The 26794-nt window shown below is 44.1% G+C and overlaps 8 protein-coding genes and 1 long non-coding RNA gene across 11 annotated transcripts; 5 read left to right on the top strand and 4 right to left on the bottom strand.

Moving 5' to 3' along the window:
• Positions 1–1045: 1045 nt before the first annotated feature.
• On the top strand, positions 1046–3456 carry LOC110176129 (endoplasmic reticulum-Golgi intermediate compartment protein 3). Its single transcript, XM_020942365.2, has 5 exons — positions 1046–1279; positions 1354–1705; positions 1769–2106; positions 2950–3157; positions 3228–3456. The coding sequence occupies exons 1-5, from the start codon at positions 1192–1194 to the stop codon at positions 3361–3363; spliced, it is 1122 nt and encodes a 373-aa protein (XP_020798024.1). The 5' UTR covers positions 1046–1191; the 3' UTR covers positions 3364–3456.
• LOC110176130 (reactive oxygen species modulator 1) lies at positions 2142–2783 on the bottom strand. Its single transcript, XM_020942366.2, has 2 exons — positions 2474–2783; positions 2142–2358 (listed from the first exon to the last, which is right to left on the bottom strand). Exons 1-2 carry the CDS (start codon positions 2602–2604, stop codon positions 2250–2252), a joined length of 240 nt encoding a protein of 79 aa, XP_020798025.1. The 5' UTR covers positions 2605–2783; the 3' UTR covers positions 2142–2249.
• Prp31 (pre-mRNA processing factor 31) lies at positions 3370–5303 on the bottom strand. Its single transcript, XM_020942364.2, has 4 exons — positions 5056–5303; positions 4541–4992; positions 3867–4485; positions 3370–3810 (listed from the first exon to the last, which is right to left on the bottom strand). The coding sequence occupies exons 1-4, from the start codon at positions 5155–5157 to the stop codon at positions 3475–3477; spliced, it is 1509 nt and encodes a 502-aa protein (XP_020798023.1). The 5' UTR covers positions 5158–5303; the 3' UTR covers positions 3370–3474.
• On the top strand, positions 5283–9861 carry Msh6 (DNA mismatch repair protein Msh6). The gene is made up of 5 exons (XM_020942363.2): positions 5283–6447; positions 6509–6838; positions 6899–8524; positions 8576–9061; positions 9124–9861. The coding sequence occupies exons 1-5, from the start codon at positions 5434–5436 to the stop codon at positions 9271–9273; spliced, it is 3606 nt and encodes a 1201-aa protein (XP_020798022.2). The 5' UTR covers positions 5283–5433; the 3' UTR covers positions 9274–9861.
• On the bottom strand, positions 9533–17348 carry FucTA (glycoprotein 3-alpha-L-fucosyltransferase A). Of its 3 annotated transcripts, none has more exons than XM_020942475.2 (5): positions 16797–17348; positions 13135–13338; positions 11726–12454; positions 11479–11662; positions 9533–11417 (listed from the first exon to the last, which is right to left on the bottom strand). In XM_020942475.2, the coding sequence occupies exons 2-5, from the start codon at positions 13218–13220 to the stop codon at positions 10902–10904; spliced, it is 1515 nt and encodes a 504-aa protein (XP_020798134.2). In that variant the 5' UTR covers positions 13221–13338; positions 16797–17348; the 3' UTR covers positions 9533–10901. The 3 variants fall into 3 exon arrangements, with proteins under 3 accessions (XP_020798134.2, XP_020798133.2, XP_020798132.2); XM_020942474.2 differs by lacking the exon at positions 16797–17348 and adding an exon at positions 13504–13644; XM_020942473.2 differs by lacking the exon at positions 16797–17348 and adding an exon at positions 13410–13550.
• Positions 10586–13244, top strand: LOC147643455 (uncharacterized). Its single transcript, XR_015271931.1, has 2 exons — positions 10586–11438; positions 11497–13244. It is a non-coding gene; the product is annotated as an uncharacterized LOC147643455 (long non-coding RNA).
• Positions 17349–17800: 452 nt separating the features above from the next.
• Pex3 (peroxisomal biogenesis factor 3) lies at positions 17801–19972 on the bottom strand. The gene is made up of 2 exons (XM_020942379.2): positions 19776–19972; positions 17801–19648 (listed from the first exon to the last, which is right to left on the bottom strand). Exon 2 carries the CDS (start codon positions 19512–19514, stop codon positions 18318–18320), a length of 1197 nt encoding a protein of 398 aa, XP_020798038.2. The 5' UTR covers positions 19515–19648; positions 19776–19972; the 3' UTR covers positions 17801–18317.
• A 137-nt stretch (positions 19973–20109) lies between these two features.
• LOC110176144 (pyroglutamyl-peptidase 1) lies at positions 20110–21124 on the top strand. The gene is made up of 2 exons (XM_020942380.2): positions 20110–20431; positions 20506–21124. Exons 1-2 carry the CDS (start codon positions 20219–20221, stop codon positions 20977–20979), a joined length of 687 nt encoding a protein of 228 aa, XP_020798039.2. The 5' UTR covers positions 20110–20218; the 3' UTR covers positions 20980–21124.
• Positions 21125–21567: 443 nt separating this feature from the next.
• Pdi (protein disulfide isomerase) lies at positions 21568–26762 on the top strand. The gene is made up of 2 exons (XM_020942392.2): positions 21568–22054; positions 24872–26762. Exons 1-2 carry the CDS (start codon positions 21898–21900, stop codon positions 26200–26202), a joined length of 1488 nt encoding a protein of 495 aa, XP_020798051.1. The 5' UTR covers positions 21568–21897; the 3' UTR covers positions 26203–26762.
• The last annotated feature ends 32 nt before the right edge of the window (positions 26763–26794 follow it).

The following is a 26794-nucleotide window of genomic DNA, read 5'->3' as shown; positions in this document are numbered from 1 at the left end:
GCATGTTCCTACACCTCCACACGCAATTATTTGTGACCCTGCATGGATTTCCAGGGTTCATCAGCCTGGGCCTCTCCTCTGGGTTCTTGGGTTTTCGGTTTTTGGCTTCAATCAGTCAAGCGGCAAGCCATTTGGTGATTTATATTTAAGCGAAAACTTTTAACTCTAACCGAAATCCCCTGGGATGTGCCCACAGACTCCTATTATTCTTGCTTTTGCCGGAGGAGGGGTTGCAACCCCTAAAAGCCAAGCGTGGGCTGTCGAAACTTGTGGTTCCTTTCAATTAACCTTTCATCTGTTTAACATGTATTATAAAATTAGACGCGGTCTCCTGGACCACAGCAACAGCAGGAACGGGTTTAGGGTGTCGAAGAATGGCGGGCGGGTTGGGCTTTGGCCTAATGTATGCGCAACCACAGCCCCCAAAACATGACAGCACTATTAAACATTATGCGCGGCCATTGGAATGGGCGGGTCAGACGCGACGGAGGTCCTAATTATCGCTGGGCCAACGTGACGTATGCGTAATGAATGGGGAAAAGTGCCCAGTTAATGAAGGATAAGGCCAAGAAAAAAATTGTTTACAAGTTAAAACCAAGAAAAGCAATTAAAGTAAATACTATTTCAAGATAGGAAACTTTATAAAAATATTTAGGGGTTTATTGGTGACTGCAAAGAAATATTCTTCTATAAAATAAAGCTAATGAAGAATATATATTTAAATAATAAATCAATATAACTGAATATTGAATTATTAATATTTTAGTTTTAAAAAGAGACTAAAATGAGCTTTACAACAATGCAAACTGAACAAAAAACGTAACTAGTTTCTGAAACATACTGAGCATATGAAAACATTAAACACAAAGCTTCCTTCTTCTACTAAGTCTTTAGAAGTTATTGTGTTAAAAAAAAAACTATCTCTAAAATACCCTGTTCTTCAAGAAAACTCCTCTTAAATGAACAAACTCTATACCAAAATATTCAAATTTAACGGAGGCACCGGTAGCCACACTTTTCCTTAATCCGGCAGCGCTGTAACATCAGCCGCGAACAGCTGTTTTGGGGAAACATCAATAATCTGGCAAGGCGCGCAGCACCACGTCACTTGCCGCCGCTAGAAAAAAAGATGTAATTTTTATTGTTTACGTTTCGCGTACGTCTTTTTCCGTGTGTTATTCTGTGTTTAAAATGAAGTTTGCCGATGTGCTGCGTCGCCTGGACGCGTATCCAAGGACCCTGGACGACTTCAGTGTTCGAACAGTGGGCGGCGCCGCAGGTGGGTGCTCCCAATAGCGCATTGATTTCGACAATAAGAAAATCCTAACAACCGGCTTTTTCCCAAATTCTCAGTTACGATAATTAGCACCAGCATTATAAGCCTGCTCATCTTCCTCGAGTTCCTCAGCTACATACAGCCCACTTTAAACGAGGAGCTGTTCGTGGATACCACCCGGGGCCACAAATTGCGCATCAATCTGGATGTTACCCTACACAATCTGGCCTGCAACTACATCTCTCTGGATGCAATGGACTCCTCGGGAGACACACACCTGCGGGTGGATCACGATGTCTTCAAGCATCGACTGGATCTCAATGGGGAGCCACTAAAGGAGACGCCCATCAAGGAGATTGTGGCCGTCTCGCCGCCGAACAAGAACGTAACTTGCGGCAGTTGCTACGGGGCGGAATACAATGCCACACAGTAAGAACTAGATGATATTCAGGCTCCTACCTAATATAATACCGATTTTCCCCTCTTCTGTAGCTGCTGCAACACCTGCGAGGAGGTTCTTGACGCCTACCGGCTGCGTAAGTGGACCGTGCAGGTGGACAAGATTGAGCAGTGCAAGGGAAAGTACAAACGCAGCGATGAGGATGCCTTCAAGGAGGGCTGCCGTATACAGGGACACCTGGAGGTGAATCGCATGGCCGGCAGCTTTCACTTTGCGCCCGGCAAGAGCTTCTCCATCCGACAGTTTCACATCCATGACTTCCAGTTTAGCAACGTTAAGCTCTCTCACACCATCAATCACCTCTCCTTTGGCGAGAAGATTGAGTTTGCCAAAACCCACCCATTGGATGGACTGCGCGTGGATGTGTCGGGTAAGTCAACTGGGGAACAACACACGGAGCTTGGCTTCGGTTAACATCTCTTATTATTGAAATAACTTAGCGTAATTTAAACAAGATTGGAGTAAGGATTAGGTTTCGTGTTTAGTAACTAAATGAAAATGCCGGCTGGCGGATCAGCAACGTATCCCAGTGCCGATGGCCATGAACGTGCCGAATGTACCGCCTCCCTGGACCATCACCTTGCCCACGTTGTTGATAAGCTCCCGTCCGCGCAGTCCGTATCTGTGAAGTTTAGGTTTCGGTTCATTAGTTGTTAGCCGGCATATAAATTACATAATGACCCCCCAAGCCTTGCGTCACGCCCGTGGAGTGCGAGTGCAAAGTCTAATACACTTACCTGAGAGCGGAGAAGCCACCGAAGAGGGCTCCACTGGCCATGCCCACGCAGAAACCAATGATGAAGCCCGTCTTCATCTTGTCAAAGCAGGTGGGTCCCTGCTGGGAGAACGAGCTCGAGGGCAGCGGCATCTCTCAGTTGTATCCTTCGTTGCCGATAGCTATGTTCCGCAGCGTCTCGTCTGGTGCTCCACCAAGCTTCGCGCCTCGACTCTCGTCCGGTTTAAACGTAAATAATGCCGAAAAGTTTGTCCACTTTGGGAAATTTACTATTTATTTTTCCGGACTCGTCGTCGCGTGTCGATGTGATCGGCTGTGCGTTAGGGATACGAGAAAGTCGATGACACTATCGATAACAACGACGTTTTTTAAAAAGGCGATACATCGATTTTTATTTTTAACTGATATTTCTAGTCCACAAAAAATTATTTCAAATTAATTTTAAAAAATCCTTTTCTAAAATTAAATTTCTTTCAGAGTCAAAAAGTGAAATGTTTAATTACTATTTAAAAATTGTGCCTACACTGTACCAGCGGGGTGGCAGCGACGGCCAGCCCATATATACGAATCAATTCTCCGTGACGCGCTACCGGAAAGATCTTTCGGATCGAGAACGCGGCATGCCAGGCATATTCTTCAGTTATGAGCTATCACCGCTCATGGTTAAATATGCCGAGAAACGCAAGTCAGTATAGTAACATTACAAAACTACTCTTATGTATTAATTTATATTTATTTATTGTTTGTATCCACAGCTCCTTTGGCCACTTTGCCACAAATTGCTGCTCCATCATTGGAGGCGTCTTCACTGTGGCCGGAATTCTGGCCGTGCTGTTAAACAACTCCTGGGAGGCCATTCAGCGAAAACTGGAGGTGGGCAAGCTCAGCTAACAACAATTTGAATCTCTCTTCAAGCTTTATTGCAGCTTTTACTACTACATTCGACAAATCTCCAAATAAAAGTGCTTAATTTTATAGGTAAAAGAAGATAGCTTGCTTGGCCTAAGTGGTTCGATGTCCCACGGACAGAAATCCGGAGGTGTTGGAAAAGTATTTGGCATTGGCCTCGGTCTGCGATCGTTCCGCCGCCTGTGGATTCACAATTTCCAGACCCTGCAATGGCGTGAATGCCACACTCGAGGCTGTTCCGGAAATCTGTCGCTTAACAGTGGTGTTTCCTCCGTAAACCTGTTGCTTCTGCAGATTCTTGTGCAGCGTCTTGCTAATGCGCACCTTAGTCTTCTCATCCACCTGAGGCAAACGGATGCGTCCAGTGCCAGTCTTGCCAATTGTTCCCCTCGAGTAGCCCAAGTCTCCTTGATAAGCATCCTCCTCGATCTGTGGAATGTAAGAATGATTAATACATCACAGATTAAAAAGATCATCCTACTTACATCGCCGAAATTCATGCGATTTGCCTGCTTTCGGAACTCGGTCAGGGCATATCGCTCCTTCATTTTGCGCACACGCTTGCCTCCTCGTTTTTTCTTGCTTCCCTCGATGGGCTTTGGCAGCGGCTTGATGAACTTCACCGGCGGCGGCTCCTGCAGTTTGTCCAGCTTCTTCTCAATGTCCTCTTTGAATCGAAGCCCAATCTCCCCATGGACACTCTCGTGACAAGCATCCACGCGTGCAGCCAGCACCGATTTGGCAGCCACTAATCGTGCTGCCTTTCGTCGCAGATCCGGAGCCGTGTCCTGAACAATCTGTGAGTAGTAAACGTAACCCGTGTGTGGTAGCATCTGTGTCTGTGAGAAGCCTGAAAGGGTCTTCTTTTGCGAACCCAAAACCTGGACATTGCAGGCGGGCATTTTGGAGAGCTTAGACAAGCCACCAGCGATGCCCAGAAGCTTGGCAGCTGTGGAGGCGCCGACAATCATTGAAAGATTGGGCGCTATGAAGGTCATGCGACTCTCCACATATTCATAGATCTTGGACTTGAAGTTGTTCAGCTCGATGGCCATTTCACAGGCCTCATCAATCTTGGCCTTTTCCGCCGGCGTCAACATGGTGCTGAAATAATATTTATCAATATTTATTATTCAAGATTCGGCTAAAGAGAACTCACCCCTGTGTTGTTGACGCTGTGACGGACACAATCATAATTGTGGCCTGCGTGAGAATGGCCTGAAGCTTCTCATTGTTCTTCACCTGATCCAGATCGTTGCCCAGCTCCTTGACAGCCAGCAAATACTCAATCTCACCGACAATCAGGGAGTCTAGTTCCGGAAAACGCTTCTGGTACTTCTCCTTGGCGAACTTGTGCACGATGGAGATCTCATTATCAATGTCCACCGCAATGGCATTCGCATCTACAATGAGACAATACTCTGGATCGGATTCCACTGATCCTAGCATTTCGGCGGCAGTACGCTGACGGCTGGCATAGTGCTCGATCTGCTGCAGGATATTCCTCAGGCGCTCCGAGTCGCGCAACTTGCAAAGTTCCCGCACCGATTGTACTGTGACGTCCACTTCCATCAGATTGGGAGCCGGCTTGGAGAGCTTCTCGGCCAGGAGCTGTGGAATGAGAAGAACCTCTAAGTGGAAAAAGACAACCGGCATGATTTGTTTACTCCTTACGTTCTCTTCCTCGGCGTTGCCCATCTCCGCATCATCCTCATCCTGCTCATTGTCGTCATTGTCCTCCTCGAGATCGGCCAAAAGTTCGTCCGCTAGCGACATTTTACTATATTTTCAATTATTTTGCTTAAATTTGTGAAATTAGAAATGCAAACAGACAGATGGTGTGCCCGCCCTCTCTACTGCTATAAATACTTCATCAGCTGCTTGCCATATTAAGGATTTAGAAGCCCTTGACAGCTGTTTCTGACAAACGTCTGGCAACGCTTGCATTTCGCGGGTTCAGCATCTGGCAACCTGCACAGATTTTTGGCGCATAATCTTGGCGTCTTCATCCTGATTTTAGCGGACCTTTTCATTCATTTGGAGGCCGAAATCATGTCCAAGAAGTTGAACACAAGTGTGGGGGGAACGCCCACAAACACACTGTTTAATTATTTCACCAAATCACCGGCTGTCGACAAGAAAAAGCTGACGCCTAGTGTAAAAACCGAACCAGACACCACCACTGAAAAGGAGAATCTCAAGAATGCCCAACCGAAAGTGGAGAAAGCAAAAGAGGCATCCAAGCCAGCGGCCAAGCGGAAGCTGCCCATGTCCGGGGGTTCAGGAGATGAGCAGGATGGCCAACGCAAGCGAAAGCGCATCGTCCAACCCGAATCGGAGAGCGAGGAGGACATGGAGGTCACCAAATCAGAGGAGGACTTCTCGGAGGGCGCCTCCGACTACGAGCCAGATGCCAATGAGGACAGTGACGATAGCGTTAGCAGCGGAGAGGACGAAGTCGAGGAGCCCAGCGAAATGGACACATCCGTGGACAGTCCCGTGGTGAAGAAGTCGCACAAGAAGTCCAAGAACATCAATATCAACAATAATAACATAGAGCCCTCCAGCAAGAAGGTTAAACTGGAGACGACCACTACTCTGCAGTTGGCCGAGGGGACCACCTTCCAGGAGAAGCTCAAGAACCTACAGAGCAATGCCAAAAAGGATGCCGCCTACGATGATATAGTGACCAGCACTTCGAACCTGGATGAGCCTGTGGTTTGGCCGCATCAGAAACTGGAGTTCTTGCAGCCCGACAAAATCAAGGACAAGGCGGGACGGCGGCCAGATCATCCGGACTACGATTGCAGCACTTTGCATGTGCCGGAGAAGTTCCTCAACAGCCTGTCCCCGGGTGTTCGCCAGTGGTGGGTTCTCAAGTCGGACAACTATGACTGCGTGCTGTTCTTCAAGGTGGGCAAATTTTATGAGCTTTACCACGGCGATGCAGATGTTGGCGTCAATGAGCTGGGCTTCACCTACATGCGGGGCGAGTTTGCCCATTCGGGATTCCCTGAGATATCTTTTGATAAGATGTCCACCATCCTCATAGACAGGGGATACAAGGTGAGGTCTTCAGTGGACTATAATATAACCTTTTAATCTCTAATCCTTTACTCTTCTTCAGGTGGCTCGCGTGGAGCAAACAGAGACACCCGATATGATGACCGAACGCTGCAAGCGAATCAAGCCCACCAAGTTCGACAAGGTGGTGGCCCGTGAAATCTGTCAGATCACCAATCGCGGCACTCAGGTCTTTGGTTCCCAGTGCCAGATCGGACCGAATCATCAACCTAATTATATGCTGGCCCTGGTCGAGCAGGACGAGGGCACTTGGAGTCGCTACGGTGTGTGCTTCATAGACACCTCCATTGGAGATTTCCACCTGGGCGAGTTTGAGGATGATAAGAACTGTTCCCGACTGCTGACTCTGCTTTCGCACCATATGCCTGTTCTGGTGAGTCTTGAATAAAAGTATTATGAGAATGTTTATATCTTAGCCTACAATATTCCTCAGCTCCTCAATGAGAAATCCTCGCTGAGTCAACGTTCTCAGCAAATTGTGCGCACAGTTCTTGGGGGCATACTCAGGGAGCAACTGCCCAGCAATGGACCGCAAGGCTGCAATGCCGAGAAGACCCTCAAGCTCTTGGCAGAGCGTTATTACGCCGGCAAGGCAGATGGTTCCGATGACAACTGGCCTCTGGTGCTACGCACCATGCAGTCGGATTTGGATCACTTGGGTCTCACGCCGAATGAGGATTACAAGCTAGCCCTGAAGGCCCTTGGTCAGTGCATATTTTTCATACACAAATGCAAGCTGGAGCCAAAGGTACTGCCTATGGCGCGATATCAGCTCTATGTGCCGCCCGATCAAATAGCAGAGGATGCCAGGCAGGATATTAAGCCAATGGCCTCCACCTTGAGGCGTTCCCACATGGTGCTAGATGCCACGACGCTTTCAAATCTGCGGATTATTGGTGAGGATCACTCCCTGCTATCTACGTTGGACCATTGCTGCACCAAGTTCGGTAAGCGTCTGCTGCACCACTGGCTCTGTGCTCCCAGCTGTGATGTGGCTGTGATCGAGGAGCGTCAACAGGCCGTTGGGGAGCTGATCCGCATGTCCAGTGAGCTGCAGGAGATGCGAGCCCTGCTAGCACCCATGCCGGATTTTGAGCGGAATCTGGCACAGATTCACCTGTTTGGCAATAAGCAAATCAAGGATATGAATCATCCCGATTCCCGGGCCATTCTCTTCGAGGAGAAGCTGTACAACAAGCAGAAGTTGCGTGGCTTTATAAGCGTTCTTAATGGATTCAAATCGCTTACCAAGCTGCCCATGATTTTCCATCAATGCGAATCTGCACTTCTCAAGAGGATCACCCAGTTGCCCGAGTCTGGAGGCACATTTCCCGATCTTAGCAAGGAACTAAAGTACTTTGAAACCACCTTTGATCACGAGGCAGCAGCCAAGACGGGAGTGATTGCCCCACAAGCCGGTATGGATGCGGAGTACGACTCGGCTATGGATGCCATAGAGGCTATAGAGGGACGCTTGAAGACCTATCTGGTGGAGCAGGAGCGGCACTTTGGCTGCCGCGTCACCTACTTTGGCAGCGATAAGAAGCGCTACCAGTTGGATGTGCCAGAAACTCATGCGAACAAGGCCAACAAATCCTATTCCTTGGAGGGACAGACCAAGGGCAAGAAGCCTTCACGTCGCTACACCACGGCTGAGACTCGAGCTTTGCTTAAAGATATGCAGCACGCGGAGGATACACGGAATATGGTGCTTAAGGACTTGGCACGTCGCCTCTTTGAAAAGTTCTCCAATCATTACGAACAGTGGAAGCAGTGCATCGATTGTGTGGCCAATTTGGATGTCCTCGGCTCCCTGGCGGAGTATGCCGGACAACAGATTACCATTTGTGTGCCAGAGCTGGTATCTGGCGCGGATCAGCCATTCATACAACTGGAAGAGGGCTATCATCCGTGTGTAAATGCCTCCACATACATACCCAATGGCCTGGAGTTGGGCACTGAAAAGGAGGCGCCTCTGTCCCTACTCACCGGTCCCAATATGGGCGGTAAGAGTACACTGATGAGGGAGCTGGGGTTGCTGGTTATCATGGCGCAAATTGTGAGTAAATTATATTATATGAAACTGTATTGACGATGCTCTCCTTTTCAGGGTGCTCACATTCCTGCTGCTAGCTGCCGCCTCTCACTGGTGGACAGAATCTTTACGCGATTGGGCGCCCAGGATGACATTCTAGCCGGGCACAGTACCTTCCTCGTGGAGCTGAATGAAACCTCGCTGATTCTCAAGCATGCCACCTGCCATTCGCTGGTCCTACTCGATGAACTAGGAAGGGGAACAGCCACCTATGATGGCACTGCCATTGCCGCCTCGGTGGTCAACTTCCTGGCCAATCTCAAGTGTCGCACTTTGTTCTCCACGCATTATCATAATCTGATTGATTTCTTCCACAACGACAAGCGGATCACACTGGGTCATATGGCCTGCATGGTGGAGAACGAAGACAATGCAGATCCCACCCAAGAAACGGTTACATTCCTCTACAAGTACACAGCCGGTGCCTGTCCCAAGTCGTATGGCTTCAATGCAGCCAAGCTGGCGGGCATGCCACATGGCATCATCAAGCGTGCCTATGAGGTGGGTTGTATTATTGATATATCTTTTATATTTTTTACTTAATGAAAGAATGTTTTTTGCAGCTTTCCAAGAAAGTGGAAGCCATAGCCTTGCAGCGCAAGATTACGGCAAAGATTATGGCCGCAGCGGCAGGTAAAGATGAAGGATTAAAGAAGGAAAAACTAAATGTTTTGAAAGATTTGATGCAGCAGCTAAAAATGTGTCATGTTTAATGGATTGAAACATTGCTCCTCTTGAGGCTATGCATATATGAGGATTTGTACTTACAGGAGGTAATTTTCCTTTGAATTTCGTTTTGATTAAAACAATTTTGAATTTCACTAATTTCCCATAAGGCAGCCCCGCTGTCCTTTGAAGTATACGTTGCTTTCAAGCTTATTTTCAGTATTTTCTTGATGAATCGAACACATTTTTTTGTCTAGCCTAAGATTTTCTTTTTGGTGCCATTCCCAGTAAAAATTCGGTTTCCAATTGATTTCGTTTTCCTTTTGTTTATTTCTTGTTTATTATAATTATTATTATGTTTTTGTATCACAGTAAAAATTAAAAGTTAAACAAGTTCACAATCAAAATACACACACAGATGATTTATTAATATTACTCCATAATACTTATAAAATAAATGTTTTCACAATAATTACACACAAATATTGCTAACAAAAAATGTGTAAAAACATACACGCAAGCGTCTGTAATACGCCATAAATGTATGATATTTTGTGACAAAATAGGAATGCAGATTTGTATTTGTATTAGATCAGATATAAATATAAATATATGTATATGTTGGCTTGTGCGAATCCGTTCTAGATTAAGTAGTTTAAGTCAACAGGCCGGGGGAAACCGTTTCAAGTAGCTCTAACTACAGCTGCTAACGTTTCAACTAAAAGCCAGGACTAGGTTAAAAGAAAATCATACAGTCAAAATAATAATATATATAATATTGCAGCTTACAAAAAACACTTACAAAAGATCTAGACTATATAGCTGATGGCTCAGTTAGGCTATTTAATATCGAACTACTTGTAACTTGCTTGCCTCTCATTTTTTATGCTCTATGTTGGACTTGCATTTTAGTGTTTAAACAACTATATATGTATATAAATTATCGATCTATGTATATCATTTGTATATCCGTATATAATAACTATAGGCTAGGTTTCTAGGTTTTCTCTTATGCGTCTCTGGTTGGTATTGTATATGTTACAACGATCAGCACGGGGATCTTTCTTTAGTCTATGGGGCTAGTGTTTAAACCTCCTCCTTATCCTCTCTATTTTTTTACTTACTAACTAACTACAAAAACATTTACGTAAAACACCGGCTAAAACGAAGCGACTCTTTACAGATGATTAGCGAAGGATAGGATGGGTTTTATTTGTTTGATTTAGAAAATATAGTAGGTGCGATATTGTTACTTTTGGTAAAAGTTATAGAAGTTATATTAAAGCTTTGAATTTCACAAGAACAAGTTCAGAGACAAGTTATATTATGTTATAAAATCACGGTAAATGATACTTAAATCAATTGGCACACACTTTTTACAAAGATAAACCCATTAAATATACATAATTTAAAATTAAAGATAGGATATTGAACCCAAAGGTAACTAAACCTAGAAATATTGCACCTATTATAATTATCCTTCTCAAAACCAACTAAGAACCCATCCTGGGATAGTGATAGCAAAATATGAAAAGTCGAGATGGTGACCATGATATCCTCTACAAAATAACAACAATTCAGAAGCGAAGAAGGACTCACTGAAGATGATGATGATGTGTGTGATCTATGCAGCAATGGCCAAGCCCACAATCTGGATTGACTCCTCAACTCGTACTCAGTCGTCGCTAATGACATCTTTGCGCGCCTTAAAGTTTCGCCAGGAACCCGTCGTACACACACCCGCGCCCCGCCACCAATCGTTAAGGTCACTATACCATCGCGGTTTCCGCAATTGCTCCTCGTTGTGCAGGGTGGCGCAGACGCGGCACCAGTAATACGTGTTGATAAACTCACCGGTGCCCTTCCACTTGAAATACGAGTTGTACAACTCATCGTCGCGATCGAGGATGTGCAGATACTCTGCCAGCTCCTTGGGCGAAGCGAACTCATCCACATGGATGTAGGAGCGACGAGGTGCACTCACCTCGTAGTCCTCGGGTCGGGCGCCCATCACAATGGGCAGAACCCTGCGATTCAAGGCATTCACAAAGAATTTCTCTGTGATGTAGTCCTTGCAGTTGGAGTTCTCAAATGCTAGGTAGAATTTGTAGTCGTTGTCGAGGATCTCGAAACACTTGTCCGCCGTGCTGCGGGAACACTTGAAGTTGCCACAAGCCCCATAGATGTCAACCTGGAGGGAGGGATAAAGAAGGTATTGTAAATATAACTAAATATTAAGGTTTTCTCCTCACCTCTATATGTTTTTGCAGCTCATGGGCATAATGAAGCCGGCCATTTCTCGCCCCACAATTGGACACAAACCAAGCCACCTTCTTGGTCTTGTTGACGGCGAAGTTTTGATCCTGCTCCTGTTGTTGGACCTTTGTGTCGTAGTACTGCCACTTCTCATACGGTGCCACAATGGTGCTGTCACGTCTGCAGAACAAGTAGAGTTAATAGAGTCTTCTATGATTTGAGTGGTTCTTTAAAGAAACCCACCTGTAGGTCGCCGTCCAATTGATGGCATCGGGCACCTTGACATTCTGCGTGTGATACGGACACTCCAGATAGTACAGCATGCTGACCTGCTTGGCGTTGCTGGGCCTCCTTATACCCGTGGGTATAAAGTGATCCTTGTACAGGATCATGTCGGCCGTACTGACCAGATCCCGATTGGCAGTCAGTTCGCAGGTGTCCACCGGACACTTTGCTTTTAGGAAGACATCACGACCCTTTTTCACATTCCAAGGACCGAGACCATTGAACAGCAGAATGGTCTTAAGCTTGCCGCTGGCCTTGATCTGTTCATAGTTGTGCGGCACATACATCAACTGATTGGTAATTCGATCCGAGTGAGGATCCTGATGGGGGTGCAACCTGGGAGCATGTCGCTTCCTGGCCTTGCGATTACTGTAGGTTTTGGCCGGCTTTGGATAGTATTCGCCGTTCTTAAAGAACCAAGGCTTAGCCGGTGGCGCTTCTTGTTGTCTATCCGCTTCGCTCTCCTCCAGATCCTCCTCATCCTGGAGTTCCGCCCGTTCCGGCTCCTCAACAAGATTGAAATTGCTTTCGGGCACCAATGTGGCAGATGCTACTGGTGGCGGTGTGGTGCTTGTGACCTGTGTATGCTCCTCATCCAGGGATTGCAGTTGATGCAGGTGCTGTTGCTGCTGTTGTGTAGTAATAAGAGCAGAACGGGGACTCCGCGTCTTCCATATTTCGTGCTCTCTGGGGGAAGTAGAGAAAATAATCATAACATAAGCTGTCGGGTTTAATTACATTTTATATAAGATTATGTATATTTTGGGTAAATTCTGAACTAAACTTTGAGCAACTTTACTTGAAGATCAACTAAACTGATTTCAGGGTAGGGCAGTTTTTGCCCCCTACGGGGCATAATTTTGATAAGCGCTTAGGTACATATAATTAGAAATTAAATTGTGCTAATGAGTAATACAAACAAATTGTGTTAGCAAATATAAAGATTTACACTGGGAATAATAAATTGTTTCTAGATCTTTCTAAAAAAAAAGAGAAAAAGCATACATATGATAGATTTGATATAATTTATCAATTAATAAAAGTTCACTCAAATTTTTGTTGAGTGTCCAATATTTCCGACTTTATATATTATATACTAAGAGAGACTCTCCCTGATTTAAGTGATAATAACTAATCAATTTTATTAAAATTTTTGTGACAACGTGAAAAGTAAAGCACAGAATTGATGATTATATTTTGGATTAAATGATTATAGTTGGAACTATATAATTATAAATTTTGTAGATGATTAATCCCATTGATTTACTTAATATAATCTCTATTTACTATAATCTCACTAATAATATTTATTGAAACATCATGCTATTTATAATGGTTAAAACTATGTTCTGACGTGTCTTACTCACTTGATATTGAAACCGAATATGAGGAGTAGGGCGCAGATCAGTGTGAAATAAAAGTACTTCTTGAGGGATATTTTTGGACGTCGCATGGTGATCACACTCTCTAAGCTAAAGGTGCTTTTTTATTGGAGGGGAGACCGATGAACCACCAAACCACCGACTTCAGCGTCTTCCACCTGGCGTTTCAGCTGGCGTTTGTCATGTTTGCTGTGAGAAAAAGAGTAAACAAACATTATAATGGGCTTCATGAAATCATATAAATATTCGACAACTCGTACTCTCTCTATGCTCTATCTCTAACTGAGAGTTTCAGCACTAATTGTCCGTGTTAATTATCTTGAAACGATGATCGTCACTGCTTATGATTCTCACTCAATGCGTGTTGATCGCTTGAACTGCCTTCGGGAACTGTTTTTTTTTTATTATTATTGCAAGCGATTAAAGGGGCGGCTCTTTCATTTATTTAAATATATTTCCCCAACAGGGTTTTCTGTGAATTCTGAGCTCTTGATAATGCAGTTTTTATCAGTACTGTTCTTTGATAAATCTCTTAGAAACATGTGAGAACTGGCACTTAGCAGGGATCTATATAATGATGATCGACATCATTTTCCAGTTGTCTCCCATTAGCCACGGCTGACCGAGTGCATCGGATGGCATTAGTTCCAACTGGCGTGGCAGGGCGTAAAATGATTGTCCCAACTTGGCATTTTTGATATATAAACATGTATAGGAGACTCACTCTCTCTCCACCCCCCTTTCCAACGATTCAGAATTGGGAATTTCATATTTGCTCAGATCAAATATTGAGGCAGATGGCCGGGACTGGGATAGCTGGTTCGACTGTCTCGCCCCAAGTGCTGTGCCACATCAACCAGCGGGGCGTATACGTAATAAAATGGAATAAGGGAACGGAGGGCCACAAAGCATCAACTGAAGTGGCTGGAGTGAAAGAAAAAGTGTGGGACTGAGGATGGCCATAGACTAAGGCAATAGATAAAGTCAAAGCTGGCTACTATCAACGGCTTTTATGGCCTCTCTAGCCTCAAAGGGGAGCCTAATTACAGGAGCAGCAGGCACAGCAGGAGGAGTGAGGTTGCAGCCTCATTTGGGCCACATTCCGAGCTAATCCCTCAAAGCCCTAGCCAAGTGTCCAGCCATCCATCTATCACATGTCATTTATGGCACTATTTCATGCGTTCCAGTAGGTAGGTGGGTGGGTTCTGTGTGCATCATCCCGTTGCAACATCATTTAAGGTCCTGGGGTCTGGGGTCTGAGCTTTTCCGGACTACTTTGGTAACCAAGCAAATAAGGCGGTGGTTGGGACCTGCTGCAACCAGCCTCAAGTTGTCGCTAGCAGGCCTTGTGCACTTGGAGAAAAGATGTTAAGGAAATTCTACAACTAATCAATAAAATAAGGTTTAAGCGGGGTTGAGGTAGTATATAAAAACAGGCTTAACTTTCTAACCTTTACATATTTGTTAAAGTTTTTATTTCTAAGAAAGTTTCCCCTTGTATATATTGATTAATTTCCCACAGTGTAACCCATTCTGTTCTTCATTGGGGTCTTCACTATCGCACTTTTGACGTTTTTGACAAGCAAACAGCAGGAGGACCCAGGAATAAGGAGTGGGAATAGCGGACAGGCATGGATCCCAGGGCTCTTGCATGGGAAATGTAGTTAGAGTCATTCATTCATGTTGGAAAAGTAGGACTCCGATGTAGAGGGGACACCCAGACCAAGATGGGGATGGGTTTTTTCTGTGGCGTGTGCAAACATAACCACATGCAAAGACATCCAGTGGCCGGAAGGGTTGAGTTGAATTCATCGCTGGATAACGACCACAGAGCACTCCCTAGTTTCCAATGCAAGCAAGGAGTCTAAGTGGAACATTATACGTGTATATTTGTCCACCTTTTCATTTCACTCTATTGATTATCACACGGTTTTATAAGTAGAACTCCATAACTATCAGCAACCTGTTTTTCTACTGAAAGTTCCTGCAGCACTAACACATTTTTAAAGAGTTATCTATGGTTATTATAATGCTAATTAGCTCGTGTCTATAAATCAACATGATTTATCGGTAAAGTTAATTGGAAATACAAGTACTGAGTAAATACGACAATAAGCATTATTTTTTCCCCATACCAAAACGATAAGGATAAAAGAATACAGAAATGATATGCTAAAATATGACCAAACATTAGAAATAAAATATAAAAAATATATATAAAATCTTTACTTATTATAACTGGGTCTTTAGCTTATTCAAATTCAAGATCCTTAGCTTCTAAGACCAAATTATTAATTACCATAATATGATAATTAAAGCTTTTCTCGATTGGGCAACCCATAATTAAGTCTTCAAATTACCACCGCAGGACATTTCTATCCTAGAATTTTCCCATTTTATCCCCATACTTAATTGCTTTCCCTTAAAATTCCATGACGCACTCATTTCTCTAACGCTCGAAATCGTGTCTCCTGCTTTCACTTCCTTAATTTATGTGTTTATATTTAGTTAGGTGCTGTGGCCTCTTGTCAAGGCACTTGATCTATGCCTTTAGTATGTCAATATGCCTATATATACAATATATAGGAGGCTCAAGGCACTGGGGGAAACTTAGAGTGGCAGTGTATTTGGGAGGAGGGAAGGTCGTTGAGAGAAGAGGTTGGGTTTGGGGTCGGTTGCCTGACTTGCATGCATTGTTTTCCACAAATATCCCACATGGACTTTTGGTCTGGGGGAAATGACATTTCTTTGTTGTCTTCACGCTGTCGCACTTGACTTTCTTGGCTACAATTTTATTATCCTGTCAGAAAGGATATTCAAACGTTGAGAGTAATAGTTGAATGGAATGTATGGAAACGCACTCCTATTCAAATATTAATTAAAATTTTTTCTGGACTTTAAAAAAGGAGAAACACATCCAATGTCTTAAAGTCCGTTATAAAAGTGTCCTACAAGGATGTGTGCTACAACATGTTATATCTTTAAGCGAACATTTAGTGCATAACATAATTTATAGCATACTTTTAGACACCTCTTTAAAGGACTTAAAGTACTAAAATATTTGTACTTAAATGAAGTGCAAATAGGTAATTGATAATTTGAAAATTATAAAACCTGATCCCTTATTATTATTGGACTTCTCTGGCTAAGTATTCCAACCTTAGATCCAAGAACCTGCAGACTATCCTTTGTTTTGCTTAGCTTTCTCACACCCTCTTTATGAATGGAGTCTCTCCCTGGTACTGGCCATAACTTTGCTACTTTGATAGCTGTTCACTTGTGGTCCCAATAATGGTTATAATAATAATATTTTATCTTATTTTTAGGCCTCATATGATAAGTGGTATTTCCATAATATTCCTGCCTGTGTTCCCACATTTTTCCAACCCAACGCCACCCCCCTCGCTTTTTACGCACGCAATCGTCTGTCTGTGTGTCTGTCCCGTTAGCGTTACCATTTTACCGCTGTTATGGCTGTCCTCCTCACACACGTGTGTCCTATGTGTCTTGCTTTCCTGTTTGATTTTTTTTCTTGTGTCTTAATCAATAAAAACCGTGGCCCGTTACTCAAAAGTTGATGGGTTAAGTAGGCTTTTAACCCTCGAGAGTCTTGGTCAAAAGACGGTTTGCAAGCGTGATGCACTTACACAATGGAGTCTGTTGTTGTTGTTGTTTGTTATTGTTGCAATCCTCTTCCTTAGGCTCTTCTTCGTCCTGTGGCCATGTTAATTTTTGCACATTTCGCAGTCTTTCTCATATTTGCACTTTTTTCGAAATTGCCTTAAATCCGTGTTATTTCATTTAATTTCTTTGCCTTTTTGCAATTATTTTTCCGACACACACACACGGTTTTTTTTAGGTAGTAACTATTGTCCTTCGCCTTTTCACGTAACTTTTGCAACTGCGCCCAAAATGGGAAATGTAAATGTGTTTCCTTTTACTAGACAGCTGGGCACCCAAAAGGAGTGAGAGAGAGCAGCGGAGAGAGAACCCGTGCCGGATAGAGGGGATAGACTGCAATGCCGTTATTTTTTGCTACAAGCAGTTGTTAAAATATTTGAATTAACCCATTTCTCACTTTATTTTTGGATAATAACTTGGAAACTTTTTAGGAGCTCTCCATTAAAATGTTGCAATTTGTAGTAATATTAAGCACTTTGTGTTTGGCGGCATTTCTGCGCAAGTGCTGGGAGAGTGGGAAAGCGAGAGAGCGGCAAGAACAAGAGAAATGGCAAACAAACAAAAGCAGAGGCACACACAGCTGTCTTATCAACTCGCAGGGCGGTTTTTTTGCCACCCCCTTTTCATTGATAGCTGTGACAGGCGTTATCCTTGGTTTGTGTCCAGGCTAAATACGCTTTCAAGGATCTTTGATTTAAATTTTCAATAAAAGAATCCTATAGTATAGAAGCTCTATGTGGAACAGATCATAGAAAACTCAGTACTTCCCAATATAATTATTGTTCACGTTCCCTACATTAAAATCTATATTTTTAAAGGCCCAAAAAGGTAATAATACAAAATCCTACTTTATATTACTTGGAATTTACATTACAATTTAATTTTCTGTTGATTAAAAGTACGCAACCTTTAAAAAAAATCAATCCTTTATTTTTTAGATCTTCTAACACATTAAAAATCCATTGGCAACTTTAAATGTATGTCATTTATTATACAATCCATTTTTAAGTAGGTACATTAAGTCTTAAGTAATATAAACATAAATTCTTTATGGAAAATAAGCTTTTAGTTTGAATGTGGATGAATCTTACACATAATTGGTTTCAATTACGTTTTTCTTACCCAAATAACCACCAAAAAGCAGCTTTTGTTCTTTGTTGTTCTTATGCACAAATTACATACTCCATTTATTTTAAAAGGCCTTCGTTACTCTTTTCGATTTGTCCCTGTCGTAAAAGGTTTCCTCGTGTGGACGTTATTTATAGATCTGCTTAAACATATTACCTTACATTCGCTTTCGATTAAATATTCTTAGGAGCTAGACTTAATACGGGATGTGGAATCAGATCAAGCAGACAGACAAACAACGCTTCAGAGGATTGGGGTTCATATTAAAAATATACATGTACACAATAACTATAATGTTCCAATTGTCTTAGCCTAGTCCTAGTCTATGTATAATTCATAGAGCATAATAATCAGAGCGCTTACTCCGAAGCGGAGCTAAAGGTCTCGTAGACATTGGCCCCCAGCGTCTTTGTCTTCTCCGCGACAACGTAGAAGGTGAGCAGCTGGGTGGGCAGGTTATGGGGTCGGGCCGTGGTGTCGAAGCCCCGAGAGGTGATCCCGCTAATGATCGGAATGAGTTTGGCCAGCGCCATTAGTACCAGGTTGATGTTTAGCAAGTTATTGTTCTCCGACGCCGCCACTGTTGTCGTCGATGTCGATGTGGGATTGTCCAGGTTCTGGGTGCTACTGCTGCTTGCTGGTTGATTAAACTTCAGCGGCTGTTGGCTCTCCTGCTGCTTAGTCACCTCGCCCGGCGGCAAATGCTGGAGTGTTTGGCCCATGGCCTCGGCGATGGCGTCGCAGGCCAGCACAAAGCCCCGACTCACGTTGTGCGAGCAAACGCCAATGGCATCCTCGCTCTCTAGCAGGTCCAGCGTCTCGTTGTACATCTGCTGCAGTAGCGGCGAATGGCTGGGGTTTTGGCTGGGCAGCAGGTACTTGCTCATCCGCGAGTTTGGATCCCGTCGCGAATCCGCGTTGATGGCCATCTGGAGCGACCAGAAGAGCTGCTCCATGTCGTTGAGAGAGAGCTTCTCCGACAGCGGCATTGACTTGATGACGGCAATCACCTGGCTGCGTATGTATCGCGCCAGATCCCGGATGCCCGACTCCGTAATAAAGTGCCGGATGAGCGAGAGATACTGCTGCTTCAGTTCATCCGTGATCTGCTTCTGCTCTGTCATAATATCCCGATAGATGTAACCTCCCAGCAGGTTCAGCTGCACACGCAAAGCGATGACAAGCATGGAGGAGGCATACACGTAGGTGGCCAGCCGGGTGAACGCCACAATCTTCATGTCCTCCCACAGCTCCAGTTTGTTCTTCGGGTTCTGGCGCAGCTGCTCGAGCAGCTCGTCCGTGCTGCACTCCCTCAGCACCGCCTGGCACATCTCCTCGCCCATTCCGAGTATCACCTGGTTGCAGGTCTTCTCCGTCGACTCAAAATGATGCATCCGTCTCGTCCGCTCAAAGAACTCGCGCGCTTGCTTCTCCTGGAACTCCACCAGGCGCCGCTGGGCGTACTTTGCCGCAATGATGGTACCACCCACCAGCACGCCGGTCACGATGAACTTCCGCCGGTGGCGTGACAAGAAGTCCTGCAGCCTCGACAGCATGGTGGCAACTGGACACTGAGTTGTGGTTGACGGTGGTGGTGGTGTTGGTGGTGGAGTGCGTGTGTGAAAAGTGCCAACTGCTGGTCGTGCCACTTGTCTTCCTTTCACCGCTTCCGCTCTTCCGCCGGCGCACCCTGCTCGAGAGGTTAATGAATAGTTAATGTGCAAAGTTCACCTGTGTGCGTTCGTTCTGCCGGCGTCGCTGGCAGCGTAGCGCCTTAGCTAAGCGCCCGCAAGATTAGATTAGTCCCAATTGCTCACCTAATTCTTCAGATCGGTTCTGGTTCGATAATGCTGATTCTCAGAGTCTGGTTCGATGATGGCGCATCTGCACGGATTTTGGTCTGGAATGTATGTGTATATCTTTGTTGTTGTCCGAGTTACAATTAGAGCTGGGGGAAAAACGATTTTGGAAATCGATAGTTTGACAGTTATCGATTCCAAGTGAAAAATTCAAATGTTGTTTTTAGAAATACAATAGAAGCTGATAAAAAGAAGATACTTGCAGCGTGTTTATAGATTTTTTAGCTCTTGCATTTCACTTAACCATTGACTGATACACAACAATTTTCCCATTTAATGCTATTTAGTTTAATTTAATACATTATACGTTTGGCTTCAGAAAGACCAAAGATCTATCGAAATAATGTAGCTAAATTCTCAACCCTAGCAATAGTTTGTGTGGGCGGGGGTTTGTTTTTGTTATGGCCTCTTCGGATCGAAAGCTAATTGTCGTCTCCGGATTCGGACCATTTGTGGGTCACGAATCAATAAACGCCAGCTGGGAGGCTGTAAAACTTTTGCCAGAGGTCCTTAGCCACAATGGCGTGGACTATGACCTGGAGAAGCGCTTGGTTCCCGTCGAGTACTCGGCCGTGGACGAAGCTGTGACGGAGATATGGAGCCGCGAGCCACACGTAAGAGTACCCCACATCTCAATTGAACCGTAAATAGCCATCGTGATGATATCATTCTCGCCCCCCATTACCAGCTGGTCATACATGTTGGCGTTTCGGGCATCGCCAAGTGCGTTTATGTGGAGAAATTGGCTTATAACCACAAGTTCAGAAGGCCTGACAACTCCGGTAATTATTTGCCAAACGCCAGCTGTGAACTCCAGCGTAATGGCCGCGCGAATGTATTGCGCTGTGGCCTTGATGTGGATAAGATTGTGGCGACCGTAAATGCAACATGCGACGAGTGTGTGGCTGCCAATAATCCCATAGCCACCCCTCATAATGATAACCCGAAGACCCCGAGCGCTACAAAGGTCTCCAAGAACGTAGGTGACTTCCTCTGCGGGTACATCTATCTAAAGTCTCTGGACATGGACACCAAAAGGAGTCTGTTTGTTCATGTACCGCCCATTGACAAGCCTTTCAGTAGCGAGACAACCTCTGAGATCCTTTTCAAAATAGTAGAACAATGCGTTCAACAGGTGGCCGCCTGTGAATGTAGCTCTTAATTACAGGTTTTAATGATTGCAAAGAACTCAATGTGCATTTTATCGTAGTCTCCATTTTTCATGTTTTACAGTATTGCAACTAAGGAAATGAATTTTTTATTACAATAAAGATAGTCTGTTGAATACATATTTAAAGAAAACAAAAGAAGCAAGGCATCTGTAATGGTTTCAAGTTGTTTAAATATATTGAAACAATTGTTTAACAGGTGAATTAATATTTTTTTTTTAGCCATATAGTTGAAGAAACACGCGCAGTTTCTAAATTTAAACTTTTTTAAACTGAAAATGAAAAATTAATATTAAAATTGATAGGAATGCTGAAAACTTTTTGAAAAACTGTTATTTTCTTAGCACCTTTGTAAAGCGATTTCTTATGGTCACTAGTCTTTGCGATATCCGATGCCGTTTTCTGTATTGTCTTAGATTTTTATTTTCAATTCCTTTAATTTAAATTTAATTAAATTTAATTTAATTTTATATTTTTCTCAATTAATTTAAGCAAAAATTAAGCCAGATCTTTAAACGTGTAAAATTGTTACTTACACGTGTCAAATGTAATTCTTAACACGGGGATGTTAAATTACATGTCTGTAAATACATATGGAATATTTATATTTCTTTTAAAATAATTAATTAATTATATATATTAACTTATAGATAATATGATAGATTAATATTAAATAAGCTTTTTTAGGGCCATAATCTAGTTTGAAATATCACAAGCGTTTCGCTTTTTCAAATATGCCAAATATAGTCCGAAATAAGTAAGCTAATCTGGCCACACTGACTCGTATCTCGATTTGGACAAGTTCATTTCGATTTGTACTAAGTTTCATTTCGATTTTTACTTGCTACCGGACAAGTTCGATCTTGTTTGTGCTGCTCCAGACATATAGTCGGCTATTTGGAAGACCCGCGATGAAATTCCTAATCTGTGCCCTGCTCGTGGCGGCGTCCTACGTGGCGGCCGCGTCCGCCGAGGCGGAGGTCAAAGTGGAGGAAGGAGTGCTGGTGGCGACGGTGGACAACTTCAAGCAGTTGATTGCCGACAACGAATTCGTGCTGGTTGAGTTCTGTAAGTATAAAGTTGCAAAAGTTGCCAAAAAGTCTCGAAATCCGCAATCTGAGGAAGCGCCGGCCGCTGTCTGCCTCTCGCTCGCTCTCGCTGATTCATGCTTGGCTAGCGGCTACGTGGTCTTTCGCGGCGTCAGAGAAAATCTGTCTGCGTGGCAGTAGTAAACTGCGGGGGGAAAATCCGGCTAGTGCAGGGCAAGTACAGCGTGTTTGACGGCATAAGCAAACACTAATTGAAACAATTGTTTTCCGTGTGAGGCATATGAACATTTGTTTGTACGATTTTCGTCAATTTTATCGTTTGTTTAACCGCTTTTATCTCCCTCTCGCATCGATGAGAGCGGGGAGCGCGCTCTCCCGGGTTGCGTGCAAGTGCCGTCTCTGTTGCACACCTGTGGGAGCCGGGTATCAGAAAGAGAGAGCTAGCTCCAGCGGTAATTGTTGTTATTGCCCCAGCCATAAACCTGCTATAAATTCGAAATGCCAAGTGCCAAAGGAGACACAAACTTGTGCGCAGTAAGCATTAATATTCTTATTCGTGGCTCCCGCCTCCATGTTTTTCACTTTTATCAGTAATTCTAGTTTTTGTTCTAACTCTAACCCTGGGCGTGGCCACATCCGCTTCACCAATCTCCCGGGGAGCGTGAATCTCTCGATGAAAGAACAAAAGCCGTCGGGCAACTCTTCTTCCCTCTTTCTCTCACGAATCTAGGTTAGCCAAAGCAAGCCACTTTTTATTCGCCATTTGCTTTCTATTCTGATTCCGATTCCTCCTCGGATTCGGATTCTGACGCGGCGGAATCTAATGCTTACTCCAAATCTGGTTTCGGCCCTTTTCCACGGCGGCGCGGCAGCCACGCAGTGGAAAGTTCATTCAACTCTTTTCCTCTGCGCGTGCCTAACGGTGCCGCCGCCAGTGATGGCTGAGCAACAGATTTTTTTGTTGGCGGGGAAAATTTTACATTTTTAAATTAAATTAAAAAAAATAAGCGCTTGCAGACTGTAAACAATTGTAGTTAGAATTGCGAAATAGTCTTTTTTTTAGAATAAAAAATATAAATAATTAATTGAAATGCAAATGATATAAAAACACAGAAATTAGAAAGGAAAAAAGCGTTAAAAATTAGAAGTTATACTCCTTACAGCATTTTTGTTATTATGAGACTTAAAATATGACAGTTCTTTAAGACTATATCTAAAAAAAAAATTCACCCAACAAGTGGCTTTTTTGTATCTAGAAACCTTCAATGAATTTCATTGTTGTTTCCAAAAAAATTAAAATCTGAAGCCCATTCTTATCTCAAAAGTCAAAACGCACTTGAAAGATAATCGAAGTAAAAATAAGTGATACAAAAAAGTCCCCCATTTCGTGCTCCATTCAGCCTTAAATCGTCAGATATGCTTGCCATCTCTGGGTGCCAACAAATATGGCGACCCTTGGGTCTTTGTTTACGCCAACGTTTCTCTTTTATTTGTTTAATTAAATTTTTGCACTTTTCGTTGGCGTTGGTGTGTTGCCGCTCCGTGTACTCGGAGGTGACAACGTCAGCTAAGTCGATAATTGCCTGCTCATCCGCGGCACAGCGCAGCGCTTATCTCCCGTAGTTGTAGTCCCAAGAAGCGGAACCAATGCCAGGGCCACGTCAGAAGCTGGCGATAAGCTGGAGACGAAGGCGTTGTCAAGCTCGGGGGGCATTATGTCATCTGCTGCCGCTGCCAGCCGGTTCTCAGTAATAATCATTCGGGGTCATGGATGCGTGCCAGATTGCAGCCGTGGCTCTTAAGGAGCCATCTCCTTCAGCTGCACTTGGGGCAATGAGGGTTCGACACGTGGATTTTGCATAAGAGCCTGCCATATGGACAGGGGGGCCTTGCTCCAGATCCATGGCAAATCTAGCGCACATAATTGTTGGTCCTAATTCAGAATTTCACACTCGGTTAACGAGCTAGAAATAAATAATTAAATGCAGTTTGTTGTAAACAAGAGATATAATCAAAGCATTTAAAAGCATCATCTGACTGGTTGCTGTAGAATAATTCAGGTCATTTATAATCTTTATTTCAGTTATTGCCCCTTGGCTACTATTTGTTATTAAAACAAAAACGTTTAATGTAAACAGAAGCTGTAGATTTCATTATTTACCGCCAAGTTCTTTCTTTATCTTCTATCTTCCCTTTTCTAATTTCATTTTATTTTGCAACATTTTATTTCCTTTATATTTCATCAGCTTAAGGAAGAAAACCAAGAAATCAGTGATGTTGTCACAGAGAAGCTTCCCAATTTGGCATTTATTTAGAAACTCCTATTAACCCATTTTCACCTAGTGCAAATAAATATTTAAGCAAACAACGTTTTATAATTAGCATATGTTAATTTTCGAGTTTTATAGAACCTGTTCAATTCCAGTAAAAGTAGTTTCATTGAGTCATTTGCACTTCCAAAACTCTGAATATAATTAAAGCGTCTTACTTTTGAATTATTGGTAATTTTAAATAAGACAAGTTTCGGGAAATCATTTAAAAAATTGGAAATTTAGTAATTAAAACATGTTAACTATGAGTAATTAAAACCGCTTAGTTCTGAGCTATTAGTTTAGCAAGCATGTCAATTAAATGAGAAGCATTTAAGCTATAATTATAGATGCAATCAATAAATAATTTATATAAACACAACATACACGTGTAGTCGCACCAGACTTGTGACGAACTCGAGTAATTAGAGCTCAGATTAATCTTGAAGCTCATACATAGCTCACCAGCAATCCCTTGGACACCAGACTAAGCTCTAATTTGTATCACCTCCCTTGAATCCTTCTAGATGCTCCATGGTGCGGACACTGCAAGGCTCTGGCTCCCGAGTATGCCAAGGCTGCCCAACAGCTGGCCGAGAAGGAGTCGCCCATCAAGCTGGCCAAGGTTGATGCCACCGTTGAGGGTGAGCTCGCCGAGCAGTATGCTGTGCGCGGCTATCCCACACTGAAGTTCTTCCGCAGCGGCGCTCCCGTGGAGTACAGCGGTGGTCGCCAGGCCGCCGACATTATCGCCTGGGTGAACAAGAAGACCGGACCTCCGGCCAAGGAGCTGACCAGCGTTGCTGATGCCGAGCAGTTCCTTAAGGACAACGAGATCGCCATCATTGGATTCTTCAAGGATACCGAGTCGGAGGAGGCCAAGACCTTCACCAAGGCCGCCAACGCCCTGGACTCGTTCGTCTTTGGTGTGAGCAGCAATGCCGAAGTGATTGCCAAGTATGAGGCCAGCGACAACGGAGTGATTCTGTTCAAGCCCTTCGATGACAAGAAGTCCGTGTTCGATGGTGAGCTGACCGAGGAGAGTCTGAAGAAGTTCGCCCAGGTGCAGTCCCTGCCTCTGATCGTTGACTTCAACCATGAGTCCGCTTCCAAGATCTTCGGTGGCTCGATCAAGTCGCACCTGCTGTTCTTCGTGTCCAAGGAGGCCGGTCACATCGAGAAGTACGTGGATCCTCTGAGGGAGATCGCCAAGGAGTACCGCAACGACATCCTGTTCGTGACCATCTCGGCCGACGAGGAGGACCACACCCGCATCTTTGAGTTCTTCGGCATGAACAAGGAGGAGGTGCCCACCATCCGTCTGATCAAGCTGGAGGAGGACATGGCCAAGTACAAGCCCGAGTCGAACGATCTGTCCGCCGAGACCATCGAGGCCTTCCTCAAGAAGTTCCTCGACGGCAAGCTGAAGCAGCACCTGCTGTCCCAGGATCTGCCCGAGGACTGGGACAAGAACCCCGTCAAGGTGCTGGTCTCCAGCAACTTTGAGAGCGTTGCCCTGGACAAGAGCAAGAGCGTGCTGGTTGAGTTCTACGCCCCATGGTGCGGCCACTGCAAGCAGCTGGCTCCCATCTACGACCAGCTGGCTGAGAAGTACAAGGACAACGAGGACATCGTCATTGCCAAGATGGACTCGACCGCCAACGAGCTGGAGAGCATCAAGATCTCATCCTTCCCCACGATCAAGTACTTCCGCAAGGATGACAACAAGGTCATCGACTACAATCTGGACAGGACCCTCGAGGATTTCATCAAGTTCCTCGATTCGAACGGTGAAGCCGATTCTGACCCCGTCGAGGAGACCGAGGAGGAGGAGGCGCCCAAGAAGGACGAATTGTAAATCCACCACACACACACACACAAACACATCTAAACACGCAAAACAAACGAAGAAAATCCAACAATTTGAACAGCAACATCCGTGCAACAAACAACAAAATGCCACAACTTAGCAACGTACATTCTGTAGTTTATTCCTAACAACGTCTTCTCCGGCGTCCTGTGTTCGCTCGCTCGTTCGCCCCGCCTAGAGTTTCCCCATCCACATCGTCGGCTGAGTTTTTGTCAGTCATTTGGGGCGATGGGGTCAGCTGGGCGAGGCAACGTCTCGGCTGCGGCGCCATCCAAGCATTTTTCCCGCCCACGGTTTTTATTCGCAATACTTACTAAATTTCTGCCTGTTGTATTTAATTGCAACGCAGATTTTATTTAACGCTCTCTGCGCGATGTTACGTCCGTTGATTTGCGTAAACTTAACAAAAATTCAGTTTTAATGAAGAATGAGCGATAAATTTTAATATGTAATTCTTTAAGTTTTCTATTTTGGAATTTTTAGAATCATTGAAAGAACTGATTAAGAACGTAACAAATAAAGTTGGTAAACAACATTAAAACAAGAAACTCTGTTTTATGGGTTGATCAATTGAGTTGTT

The sequence above is a fragment of the Drosophila serrata genome, unplaced genomic scaffold, assembly GCF_035046125.1.
Source record: "Drosophila serrata isolate PLE 108 unplaced genomic scaffold, ASM3504612v1 contig_272, whole genome shotgun sequence".
In the NCBI taxonomy this organism is placed as follows: domain Eukaryota; kingdom Metazoa; phylum Arthropoda; class Insecta; order Diptera; family Drosophilidae; genus Drosophila; species Drosophila serrata.
Note: the sequence above shows the minus strand (reverse complement) of the source record. Positions and strands in the feature narration are given on the sequence as shown.

What these genes read in the sequence shown, in the direction of transcription:
- LOC110176129 (XM_020942365.2), top strand. Translation starts at nt 1,192, where the DNA reads ATGAAGTTTGCCGATGTGCTGCGTCGCCTGGACGCGTATCCAAGGACC. An exon ending in ACTGCGCGTGGATGTGTCGG is followed by an intron (nt 2,107 to 2,949) that starts GTAAGTCAACTG and finishes AATTTCTTTCAG; the next exon opens with AGTCAAAAAGTGAAATGTTT. An exon ending in AAATATGCCGAGAAACGCAA is followed by an intron (nt 3,158 to 3,227) that starts GTCAGTATAGTA and finishes TTGTATCCACAG; the next exon opens with CTCCTTTGGCCACTTTGCCA.
- LOC110176130 (XM_020942366.2), bottom strand. Translation starts at nt 2,604, where the DNA reads ATGCCGCTGCCCTCGAGCTCGTTCTCCCAGCAGGGACCCACCTGCTTT. An exon ending in GGTGGCTTCTCCGCTCTCAG is followed by an intron (nt 2,359 to 2,473) that starts GTAAGTGTATTA and finishes TAAACTTCACAG; the next exon opens with ATACGGACTGCGCGGACGGG.
- Prp31 (XM_020942364.2), bottom strand. Translation starts at nt 5,157, where the DNA reads ATGTCGCTAGCGGACGAACTTTTGGCCGATCTCGAGGAGGACAATGAC. An exon ending in ACAGCGTCAACAACACAGGG is followed by an intron (nt 4,486 to 4,540) that starts GTGAGTTCTCTT and finishes ATATTATTTCAG; the next exon opens with CACCATGTTGACGCCGGCGG. An exon ending in ATCGCATGAATTTCGGCGAT is followed by an intron (nt 3,811 to 3,866) that starts GTAAGTAGGATG and finishes TACATTCCACAG; the next exon opens with ATCGAGGAGGATGCTTATCA.
- Msh6 (XM_020942363.2), top strand. Translation starts at nt 5,434, where the DNA reads ATGTCCAAGAAGTTGAACACAAGTGTGGGGGGAACGCCCACAAACACA. An exon ending in TGGTTATCATGGCGCAAATT is followed by an intron (nt 8,525 to 8,575) that starts GTGAGTAAATTA and finishes TCTCCTTTTCAG; the next exon opens with GGTGCTCACATTCCTGCTGC. An exon ending in TCATCAAGCGTGCCTATGAG is followed by an intron (nt 9,062 to 9,123) that starts GTGGGTTGTATT and finishes TGTTTTTTGCAG; the next exon opens with CTTTCCAAGAAAGTGGAAGC.
- FucTA (XM_020942475.2), bottom strand. Translation starts at nt 13,220, where the DNA reads ATGCGACGTCCAAAAATATCCCTCAAGAAGTACTTTTATTTCACACTG. An exon ending in AATTGGACGGCGACCTACAG is followed by an intron (nt 11,663 to 11,725) that starts GTGGGTTTCTTT and finishes CTTGTTCTGCAG; the next exon opens with ACGTGACAGCACCATTGTGG. An exon ending in AGCTGCAAAAACATATAGAG is followed by an intron (nt 11,418 to 11,478) that starts GTGAGGAGAAAA and finishes CCCTCCCTCCAG; the next exon opens with GTTGACATCTATGGGGCTTG.
- Pex3 (XM_020942379.2), bottom strand. Translation starts at nt 19,514, where the DNA reads ATGCTGTCGAGGCTGCAGGACTTCTTGTCACGCCACCGGCGGAAGTTC.
- LOC110176144 (XM_020942380.2), top strand. Translation starts at nt 20,219, where the DNA reads ATGGCCTCTTCGGATCGAAAGCTAATTGTCGTCTCCGGATTCGGACCA. An exon ending in TATGGAGCCGCGAGCCACAC is followed by an intron (nt 20,432 to 20,505) that starts GTAAGAGTACCC and finishes CCCCATTACCAG; the next exon opens with CTGGTCATACATGTTGGCGT.
- Pdi (XM_020942392.2), top strand. Translation starts at nt 21,898, where the DNA reads ATGAAATTCCTAATCTGTGCCCTGCTCGTGGCGGCGTCCTACGTGGCG. An exon ending in ATTCGTGCTGGTTGAGTTCT is followed by an intron (nt 22,055 to 24,871) that starts GTAAGTATAAAG and finishes GAATCCTTCTAG; the next exon opens with ATGCTCCATGGTGCGGACAC.